Source organism: Pungitius pungitius, chromosome 5, assembly GCF_949316345.1.
Source record: "Pungitius pungitius chromosome 5, fPunPun2.1, whole genome shotgun sequence".
NCBI lineage: Eukaryota > Metazoa > Chordata > Actinopteri > Perciformes > Gasterosteidae > Pungitius > Pungitius pungitius.
Window position 1 is genome coordinate 1,143,304 of NC_084904.1, and position 17,981 is coordinate 1,161,284.

Below are 17,981 nucleotides of genomic sequence, written 5' to 3' on the forward strand. Positions count from 1 at the left end.
GTCTCCATGTAAGATGATTTCTGTGCACAGCTTTGGTAGTCAAACCAGCCATCACTGTAAAGTGAACACTAGCAGTAACTACTGGATCTAGATCTGACCTGATGGCTCTGTATTTCATGCTGAGATGTTGGAATTAACCTCAATCTGCTTCCTGTTTTTTAATTACATGTTCCAGCACTGAATGCATCCTTGGGCCTCTTTGAATTTAGAATACCTTCATGAGGGTGTGAATTACATGCACAGCATGGGCGACATGACGCTGGCGATGTGGTGTTGGATAGCGGCTCACAGACCAAATCTAAAAGCAAAACATCCGCTCTGCACTGAAAACCTCGTCACAATACGCCACGGCATGCTTCAGCAGCATTGTTGGAGGTGTCATTGTTGTCGGCTCTCATTATGGGGGGCATAGGGGCAAACGCAACCGTGTTTGGAGCAAGTGTTCACATCTACAATCTGTGGCTCCTACCTTTCCACGACGGCGATGTGGACCAGAGAGAGAGAGAGAGAGGGAGGGAAATAGATCCTTCGCCTAATACTGAATGCTGCAGCTCTCTCACTCGGGACTCTGTCAGACGCTAATGAAAAAATTGGTATTTCATTTCTTTTAGAATTAGTTCAGACAGTAAAAGGTTAAGAGGAATGTGCTGAATTTCACTGTCAATTGTATGAAATGCATTCACAAAGGGATTTCTGTTGAAAGACGGCAGAGAAATAAGAAGGAAAACAGGAAAAAAAGACTGACTGAGCAGCTTTGAAACACCAAACTGACAACTTAACGATACCTTTATGACTTCAGATGATGTCTAAGGTTTCCCCAAAATCATCATCACCTGCCTTGTCTGTATCAATTTTTTATTTTTTTTATTCTCACGTTCTGAAATTGTAGCCCAGCGTGGCAACGATTGTGGTCAGGGTTGTGGAAAGATTGTAAGTAACACACATTAGTGAAGGTAAATGGTGAACTTTAGATTTCTAAAAAAATGGTCACATCATTAATAGTGCATAAATAAGTGAAACCTTATTCTCCTGTTTGAAGGGTAAAAACTTGAATCACTGCGACCTCACCCCCCCCCCCCCCCCTTTCACTGCACCTCTAAAGGACACACTGCTTTCTGCAGTGCACAGTGTGCATTGTATTATGCATAAATCTTGAGGGCGTATAGCCGTCTTACATAAACATAATTACTCATTATAATGAGCTTGTTCAGCTATGCATCATTCCTGTGATATGACGGGCCACTGTTAAATGAATAAAACGTCACAGTGTACCATCTGTATGCACCAACCAGTGTCACTTGTTCAAATCTTAGCACATTTTTCCTTTACTCAAAGTGATGATTATTGAATGGCTTGCACACATTATTCCCATCTGTTTTTGAAGATGTTGTCTATTTTAAATTCTTCTGAAACCTACTGTTTGCGAAACCTCCCTACTAAATGTCAAAAGCCTCAAAAGGACTGCCGGAAGGATAAATGCACTTTGCGGATTTTCTTTGTGCTGTTAAATGTGTGAATTGAGTTTCATAGCTTTTGTTCTAAATGTGGCTTTTTATCCCTTATATACCTTTACTAGATGAGTGGACTCTATAGCAAATTCACACATGCAAAAGCATCTGCTGCCCACAGACACAGATGCCATCTGGCCTTTACTGGCCTATTACAGCTTGAGTCAGTTGCATTTGTGTTTCACATAATGCAACTGTAAGGTCACACTATACAAAAGGGGGAAGCAGAGAGATTGGCAATTATGTATTTACACTGCACACATGAAATATCTGAAAGATTAATCAGAAGAAGAAGAGGGTAAGGGAAATCATCTGATAGGTCCCAGCCAAACAAATAGACAGAGGGAGAGAGAGGGGGGGGGGGGGGAGGGGGACAGTGATGTCCCCAGCTGATGTCTGACATGCTGTCACTTCCACAGCACCTTTACCTTTGCACTGGAGCAATGGTTTGTATCAGACTGAGCCTTTGTGTATCTGTGTAATAAGCAGGAAAATTGTACATTTCTTGACATTAGCAAGAATGGCCCTAAAGTGATACTCTAACTGTTGTTAAAGGAAATCCGACTAGAGTGGGGAGTTTATCGGTTTTCTTTTTGTTGTTTTAAATCATTGTCTTAACGAAGAACTGAGTGGGAGGATTTTTAATACCTGCAGCAAACGCTCCACCTACTTTAACATGCAACTGAAGCATCATCACGGCAGCAGCTTCTCAGTGAGCTTTCGTTTGGGCGAGCGGTGGGAACAGCCTGCTTTTCCGAGCCGGAGCTCCAGCAGTGAAAACGACCACGGGGACAAACAAAGCAGGGAGACATATGCGGGTCGGCCTGAGAGATCAGTGTCGGCCCGGGGGCGTCGTTTGGGCCACTTCCTCTGCTTTGTGCTCTTCTCCTACGTCACTCACAAATGTTCAGACGGACAGAGCGTGAGACACTCATACGTGCCGGCGCAGAGATGAGTAATGAAGAGGAGGGGGGCAGACAGCCTGCAAGGGGGTGAGGGTGGGATGCAGAAAGGGGGGATGGGGGGGGGGGGCGTTTACAAAAAAAAATATGACACGAAGACCAAAATCCCAGCAGTTGGGACTTGGGACTGGTGCAGTCAGTGTTAGCCCCAGGGCATCATTTGACACCCCTGCACCACCATGTCCTCCTTATATGTCACACTGCCGGGGGGGGGGGGTGGGGGAGGGGGGGGGGGGGGGTCCCCTGTCCACCTCTCCAGGGGCCCGCTGTAACTGTGCTAGTGCCAGAAATAACCTAACGCTAATGGAAGGGAGTCAGAGGGGACGGATCAATAGGAGTTATCAATGACATCGTTAGCTTCCTGCATGCTAACATATTGTTTGCTTCCGATGCGTCCCGACTGGTCCGAGCTATTTTTGACCGGATGACAAAAATACTTTTAGATCCATGTTCTGGCTGATTAGAGAAAACATCAAACAGCTTTTCTGACTGGTATTATCATGTGTTTTATTAATTCAAATGTCTGATGCTCTTGATTCACAGCAACATGGAGGATCTGACTGAACTTATTGCCCCAAAGGCTGCAACTATCTTTGTTTCATTGGCCTGCCTGAGTTAAGCTCTAAGTTATTACCAAATGTCACTTTAAGCCAGATCCGAGCCCATAAAACCCTTTGTTATGGGCGGTCCGATGGGTCAAGGTGTAATCTGACTCTGTTCATAAAATGAGCTGACATCTGAAATAGCGAGATTCATGACTAACTAAGAGGAGAAGAATAAAGCATCAATAAACGGCTGACATTTATACTTTCGGGCTTGATAAACACTCCCATAAGTAAGTACATTAAAGGCTTGTGGTCTGTCTGGGAGTGACAGCAAGCTGCTGGGTGACATTTTAAATAACTCCATGCACTGCTACTGGAAATAGAATTGTCTGGTTTGTAAACGCAGTATTCCTTTAAGGGATACTAAATATTGTTTATTTGCAACCTAAACAAAGGTGCAAGACATTCTCATTAAGTTTTTGGAATTTAATCTGTAGGAAATGCCTTTTATTGCTCATAAAAACGTGATTATTGCCGTTGCAGTTGAGTATATCAGCTTGCCTTTTGGTCCAGAAAGAATTCCTTAACTAACAACCAAAACATAATATAATTCAGAGGAAAAAGGAATTTAAATCTGCAGCAGGTCACTTGTGCCATGCGGACATCTGTGTGTTGATTCACAAAAACATCTCTCTGCTTCTATCAGACCTTTCAACAACACCTACGAGCAAATCTCTGTTATGACTGTAACTAGTCAGCAGGATGACATCATGTGTCACACAGCGCACACAAACACTACTCTGCAGGTCGCATCCAACGCACTCCTCCAACTGTCGGCTAATCTATGCATCGTATGAGCACACTCCCCACAGCACTGAAATAACCTTCTAATTACACCGATCTTACAACATTTCTTAAGCCCTCTATAAAACCAGGACTTAAAGAGCGCGTGTGCATGCAAGAGGTCCTCTTTGCAGCGCACGTTTGTCGAAAGGAACGACAATATACAGGCTGAGCAGAGCGAGTGAAATGCAAGGTGTGCGTGCGTCCTCGCTGCAGCAGCCTGTTGAAGGTGACATCTACCAGCTGTTTCTGAGTACGGCAGGGGCTTGAATTGTGTTCTCTCACAGCTAATAGCTTTTACAGTAACGAGAAACTTGATGTGTTCCAGTTGTTGTTTACGCGGACCCATGCGTGAAAACAGATGTGTTAGACACGTGCAAAACATAAGCGAGAACACATAATGCAGCGGCTTGGTAAAATCCTTCCACAGTAAACCATTAGGATGACTTTTTTCCTCCAGGTGCTTCACCACTTTGCACTCTGCTACAGCTTGTGAACGTCTTTTCCATCTTGTTACTCCGTGTGTGCGCGTTTGTGTGCGTTTGTTGGTGTGTGTGGGGGTCCTCACCACAGTTGGGTAGTGTCAGTCTGGACAGCAGCTTGCGTCCTCCTCCGTCCTCAATGCAGTGCAGCTCCTGAGTGTCCGCTTCCTCTCCCAGCCACAGCTTGATCCACATGTTCTCACAGGAGCAGTGCAGAGGGTTTCCTGTCAGGATCCTACACACACACACACACACACACACACTTAGTCAAGATCTGTCGAGAACAGCGAGTAGTCAATTTGAAATGACAACGCAATGGATCAATCGAATGGAGCGAGTGCCAAAGGGGCCTAAAGGAATAGATACAGAACAAACAACTTGGAGTAAAAAATCATCTTTTAAGAACTTGAACCCTTGGTAACAATGCATATAGTGTATATGTTAGTTTATAGCATTTTTATTTTTGTAGTATATATATTTACATATTTATATAGTTTATATGTTTTTATAAACAATTTCTTCTCAATTTCTCAATAAATCTAAATGTAATTTGAAAACTACTGCTTTATTACAAGTAATATTAACTAGTAATAGGATGGAGCAAATTGGCCTTTATTGATAGGTGTCATAGCCAATTACACATTGCAATTCAAATAATGATAATCATTTTCTGGCTCCAGGTAATTTCAAGATTACATGCAGCAGTGCACATCAAATGTATTTATAGGGGACCACACAGATCCTATCGGAATATGTTAATCTATTTCCTATGATGATGAAGCCACACGGACGGACAGACTGACAGAGAAGGAGGAATTGCACTCACAGATAAGACATGTTGAGGTGTTTGAATATCCTCCAGGAGAGTGACGACAGGTTGTTATCTTTCAGATTCCTGGAGAGTAAGTAGAACATCAGGGAAGGAGATTGTGTTTGTAAAACCACATGCAAATATTAGATTGGTTTTACAGAAACTACTCATTGGATATGCACCAATGATCCTGATCCTTGTTGATGTCATTAAAATGAATTAATTAATATCACGTATAAATCCTGCTCAGTCGGAACCTGAGCTCTAACAGTTGGTTTCTTTTCTTCCCGATCAACTTTGTTTTAATAATATCAGAAATAGGTTTTCTTTACATTTGGATATTTCTTGTGCAACAATTCAATTCAACAATTACTAATCCAACAAATCAATGAAATTTAAACAGTGCCGTACTTATTAAAAGCTGAGACATTTTAACGGAGTTGTGTCCTCCACAAAGTCACACAACTCATCCAATGAAGGTGACGAATACATCTGCACTGGGGTTGTCAAGTCAAGAAAGCAAAGAATCGATATGATGAACTCACAGGTATTGTATTTTGATGTTATTTTGAAAGGCCAGCTTCGATACGTATGTTAGCCTGCTGTTGGTCACAGTTCTGACACAAACACAAATAAAACAGTGTCATTTTCATCAACATCATCATTCAAACCATTACTGCAACATCAAAAACATGATTTCAGGATCCTGATGAACTGGGATTAGTGGAGTTTCCAACAGGTCATGCTGTAGGATGCATACGGAAAAGTAGCATCTGAATACCGAAATTAGCAGATATTAGCATCGAAAGTGTAGGTCAATGGTGTGTGGTTTTAAATGGGACAGATTTAAGGAAACTGAATATCTGTTGTGGCAACTTGGTTTGCCGTGATGCTGTTATTTAAACTAATGATGGCAAAAAAATAACATCCACTGGACATAATTTGGATTAATTCATTATTTCTGTCTGAGGAGACACCAACGATGCATTGGTGAAACATTTTTCCCAAATGAAAGTTATTAAGATAAATCACAGATGTTGTTTTTGAGACCAGTACATCTGCAGTTTCCTTTAATCTGCAGGTTCTTTAAGTGATATCAACATTATATTTTAATAACATTTTATTCATCAACAATACAGCATTGTAATCTGTTTTGAGAAACATAAAATTAATAAATTGTACAGAACTAATAGTAAGTAATCCAGGGCTATCCTTGCATAACGCCTCAATTAGAGATCTGTGAATATGAATGTGAGTATGAATGAGATACGCCTGCACTTTTTAAAATATCCTACATGTCTCAACACAAAGTCTCTTTCGACAAGAAGCAGGTTAAAAGCACTGATGTAACTGATTCATCTCATTTAACACACATTTTAATTTCACTATTTATTACACTTAACAGGGTAAACTGCAAGAAAGTGCTGCTTGATGGACACATTTGATTTGTTAATCAAGAGATAAAATGATCCACTGATGCATAGCAAATAAACCAATAACATACATGTTCAATATAATGCCTGAAGCAAAGAAGGAGAAACATCAGTTAAGGGAAAGGATTACGACAAGCCAAATAATTACCATGTAGTGAAATATGTAACATAAAAACAGTGTGTGTAATAATTTACTTTGCGCTGTCTATTTGCCTTTGGGCTATTCTTGTTACTATGAGCCATTAAAGACTTACAGGTTCCTGAGGTTCTTGTAGTAGTGCAGGTCTTTGTCGTTGATGGAGGAGAAGCTGCCCTGGTTGGCGATGTAACTGTCAGGGAATACAAGTGTGTGTCAGCAGGCTCATTTGTTAACTCAGCCAAGCATAAACAGAAGCATTTGGAAGAGACAAAGGCAGATAACAAGACCGTATAGTTACAGTTCAAAGTAAAAAAAAATGAAGTAGTCCAGAAAATCATTTCTGCGTATCAGACCTTGCCAAAGCCAGAGCAAACCAGGAACCACAAGAATATGAATCATAAATGTCCCTTATTTTACCAAAACCATTTAATTAATTAAGTTTTTTCTCGCGAAATCTCAAGCAATTTCAGCGCTTTCCGTCAATGGTCACTCTAGAGTATCATTTTAGCTGTGAGTTTTTTCCAGACGGTGTTAGTCGGATCCGATAGGATCAGTGGTTGAACCATGCGACTCAGCCAACCGAAGCCTGAAGAAAATCCCGATTTTCTTGTCGTTTCGCTGCCTGAGGCCTGCACAGAAGCCTCCTTTAGAGAAGTTATGAGTACTCTATCAACCTGACACCTCTATGATTATCACATACATGTATTTGTAGCCTGGAATCTCCGTGTTTTATAGGGCTGTTAGTGATTCTATTTCAGGCGATTCTGAGAGTTTGAAGGTTTTTTTATGAAATTGCATTGCTATATTTCTTCACCAGTAAGATATAAACTGATTTTTACACATCAGAGGGGTTCCCCTTTATCCTCACAGAAAGTAAATTGTCCAGATAGACAAATTAGTTACAGTTATTACATTACATTATTATCAGGGGTATGCCATTTCAGAGCAGAAGTCATGACTGGCTAGGCTTCTCAAGGGGTGATAGTAAAAGACTAATGTACTTTTAAAATGTCTCAATTGTGGGTTGACATGTGAGAAAAAGATTTTTTGATATAGAAATCCAGTTAAATGTCACCTAGAGATAACCCATTACAACCTCCAGGTTTACTTGTTTGGCTAAATTACAAGGTCATAGAATAATGTTTTTTATGTGTTAAACATACAACAAAAAAACACCTTGAATTACATGCATTGATTTCCAACATCAATACGTTGCGTTAGTAGTGGTCTAAGATGTGTGTTGGTTGCTTATTATTTGATGACAAACGCTGCATTGTACCTCTCTCAAGTCTCTAAGTTGATGCAATGATTACTTTTTGGTCGCTGCATGACGACTGATGCGTTGAAAAGAGAGCACCCGACCTTTAAAAGAGTTTTATGGGGCCGACCCGGCGGCCTATGGGCCTCCCCACCATGTAAAAGCAAAGGGGCCTGCTTTGAGTGTGGCAGGAGACTTTTGAAGGTCATCACCTCTCCGCTCTGTGTCCCCTCAGTTGCTGTCAACCCTCTGCCGGAAAAAAAAAAAAGACTGTGCAAAGAATGGTGATCAAATTCGATCTGTGCCTTTCAATAATTAAAGAAGCTGACCCAGAATGTCAGTTTTTACACTGCGCACTGATGAATTAAACACGGTCTTTCAAAAGCATCATCTCCAACACACTCTTGGATGAAATAACTTTGCCACAAGAGGTGAACTTCCGTGCTATAACAACAAAATGGCATTATGACTAGATGTTTTTCAGGTATTAAATGAATGTGTTATCTACAATAAATTGCTAATTGAAACATCAACATCAGCAGATACGTAGCTATAAATCAGCTCTAACGTCAAAGGCAGACAGGCAGTGTTCCAGTTTGAGTCAGACTGCTGAATAGTAATGCAGATGCCAAATAAGAGTGCTGCAGGGACGGCTTGTTTTTGTCGGCCAACTGCGGACATTAGCATCGCACTGGTTCCCTGCCAACAGGACTTTTCCATTTACTTTTTAAGCATCCAAGTTTATATACTGACATGTTGTGTTCTGCAAGATAATCTTCACAAGCGAGGACCACTTATATGATTTATGCAGCGGGTAATGCACGTCGGTAAAGAGGTAAATAGCTCGCATTAGTCCGTACCACTGTCACGTCAGAGGGGTATTACAAGCGGATTTTAGAACACACCGTTAAAATATATCACGATTTAGTTAGCCACAGGCCGTATTTAAAGCATACAACCAAAAAGCCCATAGAAGAAAACTCATCGATACTGGGTGGTAGGACTTATTCCTGCAGCACTCTCCTGCTCATGCATGTACAGTTTATCACTGCATGACTTTTTTGTCATGGGTTGAAGTTCTTTTTGCTTCATATCAAAGGCAGCATCGTTCATGAGAAAACTTTCTTTGTTGTTCGTAGGGTGTTAATAAAGAGCAGTGATCATTTAGTGCATCCACGGTCCTACTGGAGGATAAAAAAACACATCCATACAAGACAGAGATGACAAACACGCCCATGTGGGAATTCACACGGACATCGAAGGCCGATTGGATTCTGTCAAAATGATGTGGGCAGATTTTGCGAAATGAGGACATACTGTATATCACCAATTAAAACAGACAGAAAATGTGATGACCTATCCCCACGTTGTCTTCTTTTTTTGGGCAAGGTCATTTGGAATATGACACCTCTCATGGGCGTCAGTGATTTGTCTGTCCACAAGCCCTCGGTGAATGCTTTTCAGCAGACCGCTGGCTCAACGAAACACCGACCAAGGCTTCTCCCAAGTTCATCTTCCACAAGTCGTTATCAACGAGGCCGTTTATCGTGGCCAAGGAATAGAACGCAGTCACTCAATACATTGGCATTTTCTTTTATGTGCTCTGGGATGCAAATTCTTGATTTATTTCAATGGTATTTAACGACATTGGGCTACAGCCTATACATTTGAAATGAAACCCTGGGATGCTGTGATCAGTCAGAGGGTCACAAGACGAATGTTGACTCGACTTTAAAAAATATTCCCCTTTTTAAAAAAATCTTTAACACTGATGTTCTTCTGTGGTTCATTTAAATATATTCATCTGCCATATGAATGTGTCTGTACATTATGACAGTGGTGTCCTGTGTGCGCGGCTCGGTCCACACTCGCGTGGGCACGTGCACGCGCCCGCACAGACGTGTCTTTGTCTAATGTGGTGAAGTCCATCCGCTTCAACTTCTCTTTTTTTTAATAAACGAGCGAAACTTTATTTTAATTTCCCCGCCAGCAATGAACGGTGTGATATGGTGACATGATGCAAATGGGTCTGTTATGCACGTCACACATGCTGCATGTCTGATCCGAATACATTTAGATACGTCTTCTATTTACATCTAAACTGGCACGTCTGTAAATTCGCCCTAAATGAATACGTGAGTTTGCGAAAGGAAAGATCGCGTCAGATCGGCTCCACGCGCCACTGGCAGATGATTGTTATGTCAATCACATATTTTGGAAAGTGCTTTTGGAAATATAGGCGCGCTGATAAAAAGCGATGCGAAATGTGCAAAAGCCCACATGGAGGATTCGACACCTCGGTCCTCCCTCGGACGCTGTACGCTGTAGAGAAGAGACACTCACATGTCGGTGATGTTCTCCATCTCTGCCTCGCTCTGCAGGACGGGGAAAGCGTTGATGCCCCGTTCCGGATCCACGCACGAGATCCTGGTGCTGCTGCAGGTACAGGAGGACGGGCATGCCTCCGCGGACATCCACGGGTCCCCGGAGCCCACTGACACCCCGATGAACAAAACCCACCACCACCAGCACCGCCACGACCCGGAACGTGTGCCCGGCGAAGAGAGAGCCCCGCTCCCGGGTCTCCAGGCGCTCATCTTCGGGTGGCCCACTTCAGCTATAAGGCTCGCTGAACAGCCCCCACAGCCCGGCCCAGGTTGGCTGGGTTCAGTGCCAGGTTCGGCCAAGCGGAGGGAAAATCCGATGTGTGAGCTGGATGCGGGAGGCACAGCTAGAAAAGCATCGGTCTTTACTGTTCGGTGACAGAATGAAAAGAGCAGGATTGCGTGCCGTCCCTTTCCCCGCGTGTGTCTCCTCCAGAATCCACGTCAGTCACTCAAAATGTCTCTCTCCCTCCCCCTCTCTCTCCCTCTCTCTCCCCCTATCTCTCCCTCTCTCTCTGTCTCGTAGTCTTCCTTGACACAGTGTTCTCAGTGTTGGAATGATTCTTGACAGAGATGGTGTTGGTGGCAGTTTGATGGGTGTGTATTTTACGGAGCAAATGTCAGGATGGGGATGCTTGTTGGGATGCTTGTTTCTTGCTCAAGGGCACCTTGCTGAACTTGTGTTCTTCGGGGTCATCAACCATTAAGCTGGCCTTGCCTTGAGTTGTGAACGGAGGAGACCTTGGCCATCAGAGAGCCACAGATAGTCCTTAGTTGTTATGTTGGACGTTGGACTTTTTTTTAACGGCGACCAGCATTATGGCGGACGCAATGTCTAAAACGTCACATGAGGGAGGACGAAATACCGAGAGAGAAAGAGGGAGCAGTCATCAAGTGTTCAGCTGGCATGTACCAGGCTCAGCGTCACCTTATTAAATCGTTAGGCCATTTTTCACAATCATACGGGGCTCCACGGACAAACCAGACCCTAATTAATAACCTGTCGTCCCGGAGTGGAGGCCTAAGTCAAGAGTTGATCCTTTGAGGAAGGCAGCGGAGCCTCTTCTTCTTCTTCTTCTCCTCAGCTTGCACATCTGCCATGTGAGCAGCAACAGCCCGGACGCAGCCTGGCTGTGCTGGAGTCCTCTGCTCTGCTCTGCTCTCCAATACCGTCCCCGGCTCTAAAATGACGCTTGTGCTGACGCACGAGGCAGAGCTGCTGAATAGAGGGGTGTAATCGTGGAGCTCCGCTTGGGTCTGAACCGATCTGGCGGATGTCGGCCTCAAAAACGTTTTTTTCGAATTTGACAGAGGTTGCAAACTTGTGTCAGTCAAAACGGGTTTAGTCTAACATTGTCAGAATATTATAGTGTGCCACGCATACTGTACATAAATATAATGTATCTCAATAGCTTATAATATTATAACTGTGTGCATTCCGTTTGATTTTTTAACTGACTTAGCAGCCAGAGTCCATTGTTTATAGTCACAACACTTACTTGTGGTTTCGATTTTCACAAGTACTATCTGAAATGAATGATTATGACTACAAATGGATAGAAATACGTTTCTATTTCTGCGTTAACAACTGTTTTTGATCTTACAATCTATTTTAGTTACAGCACATTCCATGTTTGACATCATATTTTGATTTTAGTACCGGATTCAGGTCGACAACTTAAAAGCAAATTCTATATTGTTTTCTCAAGTTTACATTTATTGATTACTTTTATGATTTATTCATGTGGGCCCCTGAGGCTGGGCTATGAGTGACAGAGAACTAGTCATTTGGATTGGGACAATAGGCACACTGAGTAGACAGTATGAGTAGAAAACACAGTAGGTGTTTACTGAAATATTCAGTAAAATATGCTATCAAGACAACATGTATCTGATCTCTAATAATGAGTTCATTTGTAAACAACAGTCTGTGTTAGACTCATGATGTGTTCGCATGTAACCTTGGATAATAATGCAGTGTTGGTGAGAAAATCCAGATGTTCAAAGGAGACATTTCAAAACAACATTTCACCACAATTATTAGAGATTAACTACAGACTGTTAACACTACTCTAACAGCATTAAAACTATCAATGACTAAATTGGTTTGAGCAATAAAATTAACAAAAAATGTAATTTCAAATGTGTTTTAATTAGGATCAAAAATGTGATATGTGATCCATTCTGTGACTCTGATCAGATACGATCCTAACCGATGGTTTTAGGGTCTGATGAACTTATTTTCCTCTTTGCTATGTTTTTACTCACTTACTCGCTGTTTAGGTACTTTGTGTATCGATAAATAAACCTCAGTTAGAAGAAACCATTTCCTGCCGGTGTCCTTGTTTCCGTTGGAATTTTGACTTCTGGCTCAATATATGGCTTTAACATGTGGATTGGCTTTGATAGCGATGCATGGTGATCTTCTAGGGCCTGTGAGTCCTTGGCTAAAAGAAGTCATTTAAAAATGACTGAACAACACTTGACTCACATGAGAAATCTGGCCAGACACCTTTTGTATCTAAAAGCAAGTAATATCTAATTATGTTAAACTCTATTACGCCAGAAAGTGTTCTTCATTCCAAAGGGTTACATTTTACTGTACTTTTATGTAATGTTTTGTCTAATTTCCTATACTTTATTGCTATGTAGATAACTCAGTTTTGAATCAGAGCCCCCAATGTTCCAGCCAATATAAATCATTTGTGTGATGTGGACTTGAATGAACCCATTATAACCTTTACACACCACCAATGGGGCCCGGCAGCTGCTGAGAAATGATACACCAGTGCACTCTGGTGGCTGCTGTGATGCAGTTTGGCCGATTTACGTCCACATGGAAACGACACAATGCTACCTGAGCTACAAACACTGACGCGAGGGAGGTGCTTCCTGCCTGCTACTGTCGGCCTGCACAGCCGACATCGTTCCCAGGAGACCACACATGACAAAAACTGACGATTCCTCATTGGTTTATTTATTAGTGTGCAATATAAATCCATTGCATCTCCAATGCACTGTAAATCATGTGTGCAACCCCCTGTGCAGCATTTAAAAGCATTCAGTCCCACTATATCATTTACAGTTTTTAAATTTATTTTGCAATGATGTATTTATTTGACATGTGTTGATCTTGTTTTGCCATTTATGTTCACATCCACCCGGCTGCTGTAATTCTGAAAATGTCAGTACTCTGACTAATGAAATATGATGTTATTGAATCTTATCTTATCGTCCATGCACAGACTGTTCCTTCAAGGTTGCACAAAAGAGAAGAGAGAGGTCATGTCATGCTGACCGGTATTTGGACCAATTTCGGAAGGTTTCCTTTAATAACATCTCCTGCTTGAAAAGAACAGCTCCTGCACGACTCTATTTCATACAATAACTTGCATGTGTGTGTGTGTGTGTGTGTGTGTGTGTGTGTGTGTGTGTGTGTGTGTGTCAAGCAAACCCCTAATAAATAACTTGATGTCAGCAAATCAGAGCAAACGTCCTTATTGTGCATGAGGGCTTGAGTGTGTGAGTGGGCACATTATGCAAGTGAGAGCAGACAGTTTGACCCATCTTGTGTGGACATAACTTTGATTAGTGACATCCCCAACATGTTCATTTTAAAGTCTTATTTTAATTTCATGGTAAAGGTTAGATTTGGTCTAGTGACGGCTGTGGTTGAGGGTATGCCCCAGTTTTTAGAAAGAAACTTTGGAGAATCACTGCAGTGTGTTGCAAACTGTAAACTAAAGGAAATACTACATGAAGAATACTTGATTTGCTCTTATCTTAAAAATATATTTTTGCAATTTCTCGCTGAATCAGATCACGTTGCAGACAATGTACACAACAAGACGCACCAACATTAGAAAAGTTTTTTTTTTTTTGCCTCTCATATCCCTCCTGCCAAATTCTGCCCCTTGTCCCTGTGTCTTAACGTGTCTCCTCCCTCTTTTCCTGCTGAAGAAGAAGAAGATGAAGCATTCCAAGGCTCTTCAGCACAGCGCCTGGTTTTAGCAGCAGGTACAGCGTCTTTCTGTTGATCTCACGTACTTGGAAGTAAGTAGTGGTGATTTCTCCAAAAGTAAAATATGTGTATCGACAGTTACCCCCTTTAGGGGATTTGACTTGACAAAATACTACATACATCCTGAGTCAGTGTTTCATTTAGTTTATTTTCAAAATAAAAATATAATTTTTGATTCGTCAGCCATTAATCCTGTACTTTTGAGATGGGAGATGACTTACGGATTTACCATTAATTCTCAACCTTTATGTGTTCAACTGTATGCTGAAATGTGTGAAATGCAATGAAAATTTTGCAGATAGTTGCATAGATATTTTAAAGTTGCAATGTGCAAGATTTGGCAGCATTTAGCTGCGAGGTGGCCGATTGCAACCAGATGAAACGCACACCAAGTGTTTGGTTTGCCTCTCCTGAGTCTTTTTTTAAATAACCACCTCAGTATGGAATTATAAATTCCCCATTTTAAGGTATTGAAGAGCTCAACAATTGTTATTTTCAGATGATAATACTTGAAACACACAGGCTTATAAATATTACATTCCATTTTACACTCTTTAATTGCTTTAATTAGGTTCAGTTGAATTCAGTATTAGTGTGTCAGGTGTGATCAGGTTTACATATAAAAGAAAACTGCAGATTTTAATTTGTAAAAAAAGCTGAAATGAAGATTATTGAAATGTGAATAGATCTTTTCAGTGTTAGTAATCCTTCAGACTTCAGGTTTTACATGTATGCATTTTAAAAGTGCCATCATTGCCGCCAGAGGGAATGTTATGGCAGACCTGCCTTTTGAGGCAGTATTTCTCTGCGTCACACAACACTCACTTCAGGGCTCACATTTAGTTCACTACTGTTTTTCTGGGGGAACTAAAGCAGGAAATAAATGAAAAGATTTGAATTGCTCTGATTAAAGAAAGCTCTGTGGGATATAATTTATATTAATACTAAATTTGTCTCAGGCTTCGTTACCATAGTGATAGCGGCATGTGTTCTGAACCTCAATCGGGCAATGGAGCTGCTGGTCATCTCCTTGGTAACCGTTATCTTCCTTCCCTGGGATTGGATGATGAAATGCTATGGCGACAGGGTGGGGAAGAAGCTCTCTCCTATCAAAGACCTTTTTGACACAAAACGGGTTCTGGATCAGATGGTGAGAAATGATCTGCTTCAGTTTTCCCACCCTTCCTGATCAAGACATGGATGGAAGCTCACTGTCTTTAAATCCTGCTGCAAAACAAGTCATTTTAAAGTCATTATACTAAAAATCCTTCTTTAGTAGCTGTAACCAAGGTACGTAGTGTGCGTGAGCGTTCAGACACGTCTCCTGGCAACAGAAATATCCCAAGACTGATTGTTTGTTCATAAAATGTGAATGAGCACCGAATACAAACAAGGTAGGATAAAGAAAACAAGAGCAGATGAACCAAACAATTAACCCACTACTTGATCTACAACCAACAAATACATTTTGAACTCATCAGTCCCTGAATTCTGTAGCCGTGAATCTGAAGTTACCTTGCAATGTTTTATAGTCATCCGCAACCTGCAATGCAACACACTTGGCTTTCTCTTGCCAACACATGGCACACGTTGCTGATGGTAAGTCTGTCTCTCTTCATGTTCACAGACATTTAAGTCATTTGCAGATGTTGGGTCCGAGTTTGTGTTTGGTCCCAGGGACAACGACCACTTCTTCGTCTTCAAGGTATCACACACAAACCTACACGAGTCTCACGGACGCATGTGCTGCGGGGAACGACTGAATCAGGTGACAGTAAAGGCATTACAGTGGCAGGAACCAACTAGGTAGAAGAAAACAAATGACAAATGTAAATGTCATATTCTTAATACGATGAAAACCAAGAGGACAATCACTACCAAGTCAAAAAAAGCATACATGCAATCATCCTCAACGATCAGGAATCAGGAATCAGGAATCAGGAAACGTTTATTGCCATAGTATGTTGTACATACATGGAAATTGTCTTGGCGATACAAAGGACAATGATGATATTCATGATGATGGCCACGATGGTGGTGATGGTGATGTCGGTGATGGTGATGATTGTGGACTCTCTCCGGGTGATGCTTATATTTAAGCTCTGTCGTATCCATCCTCTTTTTCATTGGCTTTATCGCCTTCTCTGCAAGGTAAGACAACGTGAGGATTAAATGTATGAACAGAGGGAAATATTTGGTCTCAAATAAATTAATACGTACAATATATATCTCACGCTACTTTGAAATTAAAAATACAGTTTAAGTAATCAAAGATGGACAATGACAGCTCAAAATGACCATGATGACATATCTATCGAATTTGTATGTTTTATGTTTTGTGTTCTCGTTTTCCACAGTTCAGTTATTTTGCTTTGATTTTCTGTTCTTCATCAAAGAATGGTTCTCTGATGCAGGTTACCATGGTAACATCTTCAGCCGTATCGATGGCTGCTGCTCGAAATGTATTCTTGGGACAGGTAAACAACAGTTTAAAGCAAATCACTGATATAATTATATTAATCGACTAGTGCAACACAATCCAGCGTCTCATTCATCATTGCTTGTGTTCGCACTGTTTTTTGTCAAGATGATTGTTATTTTTATCCTTCCATTCTGTACATTGCAAATGAGACACACATTGGAGCAATAGAACGAGGCCATAACCTTAATAATAATATTAGCCTACTAACCCATAGCATATATTTTATTTTATTATATTTTTATTTTACGTTTCCTGATTCCTGATTATTTTGAGGAACTTTCACACAATATTTCATCTCACACAGCCCCAAAAATGATTTATGCCACAACATAATGCTCTTTTACTGAACCAAGTTGTCACCTATTACATGATAACATATAATAAAAGATAAAGACATATATTGTGGCTTTGAGAATTTTCTAATTGCCATCAATTTTTCGCCTTCAACAGCTACATATGAAGTAGGAAACAGACCGTATACGGTGATAAGACATTCATCTGTTTTTAGGATGTTTCTGCAAACAATCCAGATGCTTTTTTTCACTCTGAAACATTTGCCACCTTCGCTTTGTATGGATTTTCCAACTTTGCTTCGATTGGCTCAGTGATTGGACCTCTGTGCGAGTGCCACCTCAACTTTTTAAGCTGGTTTTCCATGTTGATCTTCATTATGATCTTTCTTACGTTGAGTTCATTGATGTCAACGTAACCAGCAGCTTTCAACTGGTCACCTGCTGCACACAACTGTATAAAAGCTGTGTATGTATGCAATAACGAAAACTATATAGCTATAGCCCTGTATTGGCCCTGTATAGTCGACCCTTGAGCTGAATGGATATTTTTTTTGTTATCTCTGTATTATCTGTATCTGTAAACTATGAAAGAATGCCCGTAGAGGATACATGTGTTTGTATAAAGGAAATAAATAAATAAATATTTATAATCAAATGTTATTTTAATTTATTAATATTAGATAATCTGGGCCTTATTGTGTCTGCAGAAATCCTCAGACATGGATTCACATTAATTAACTTTATTTTAGATAAGCTTTTTTCCATAAGCAACTTTTAGTCATTCATTTCACGAAATATCATGTCTTTGTACTATAAGATA

The 17,981-nt window shown here is 41.0% G+C and overlaps 1 protein-coding gene across 1 annotated transcript in view; it reads right to left on the bottom strand.

Moving 5' to 3' along the window:
* Nucleotides 1–11,408, bottom strand: part of ntrk2a (neurotrophic tyrosine kinase, receptor, type 2a) — a 58,855-nt gene extending 47,447 nt beyond the window's left edge. The window contains exons 1-5 of the mRNA XM_062562152.1: nt 10,325–11,408; nt 6,839–6,913; nt 5,697–5,768; nt 5,167–5,235; nt 4,427–4,575 (exon numbers count right to left, since the gene is read on the bottom strand). Of these exons, the coding sequence (XP_062418136.1) occupies nt 4,427–4,575; nt 5,167–5,235; nt 5,697–5,768; nt 6,839–6,913; nt 10,325–10,578 (619 nt within the window). The 5' untranslated portion in view covers nt 10,579–11,408. The remainder of the gene's footprint in view (nt 1–4,426; nt 4,576–5,166; nt 5,236–5,696; nt 5,769–6,838; nt 6,914–10,324) is intronic.
* Nucleotides 11,409–17,981: the final 6,573 nt, after the last annotated feature.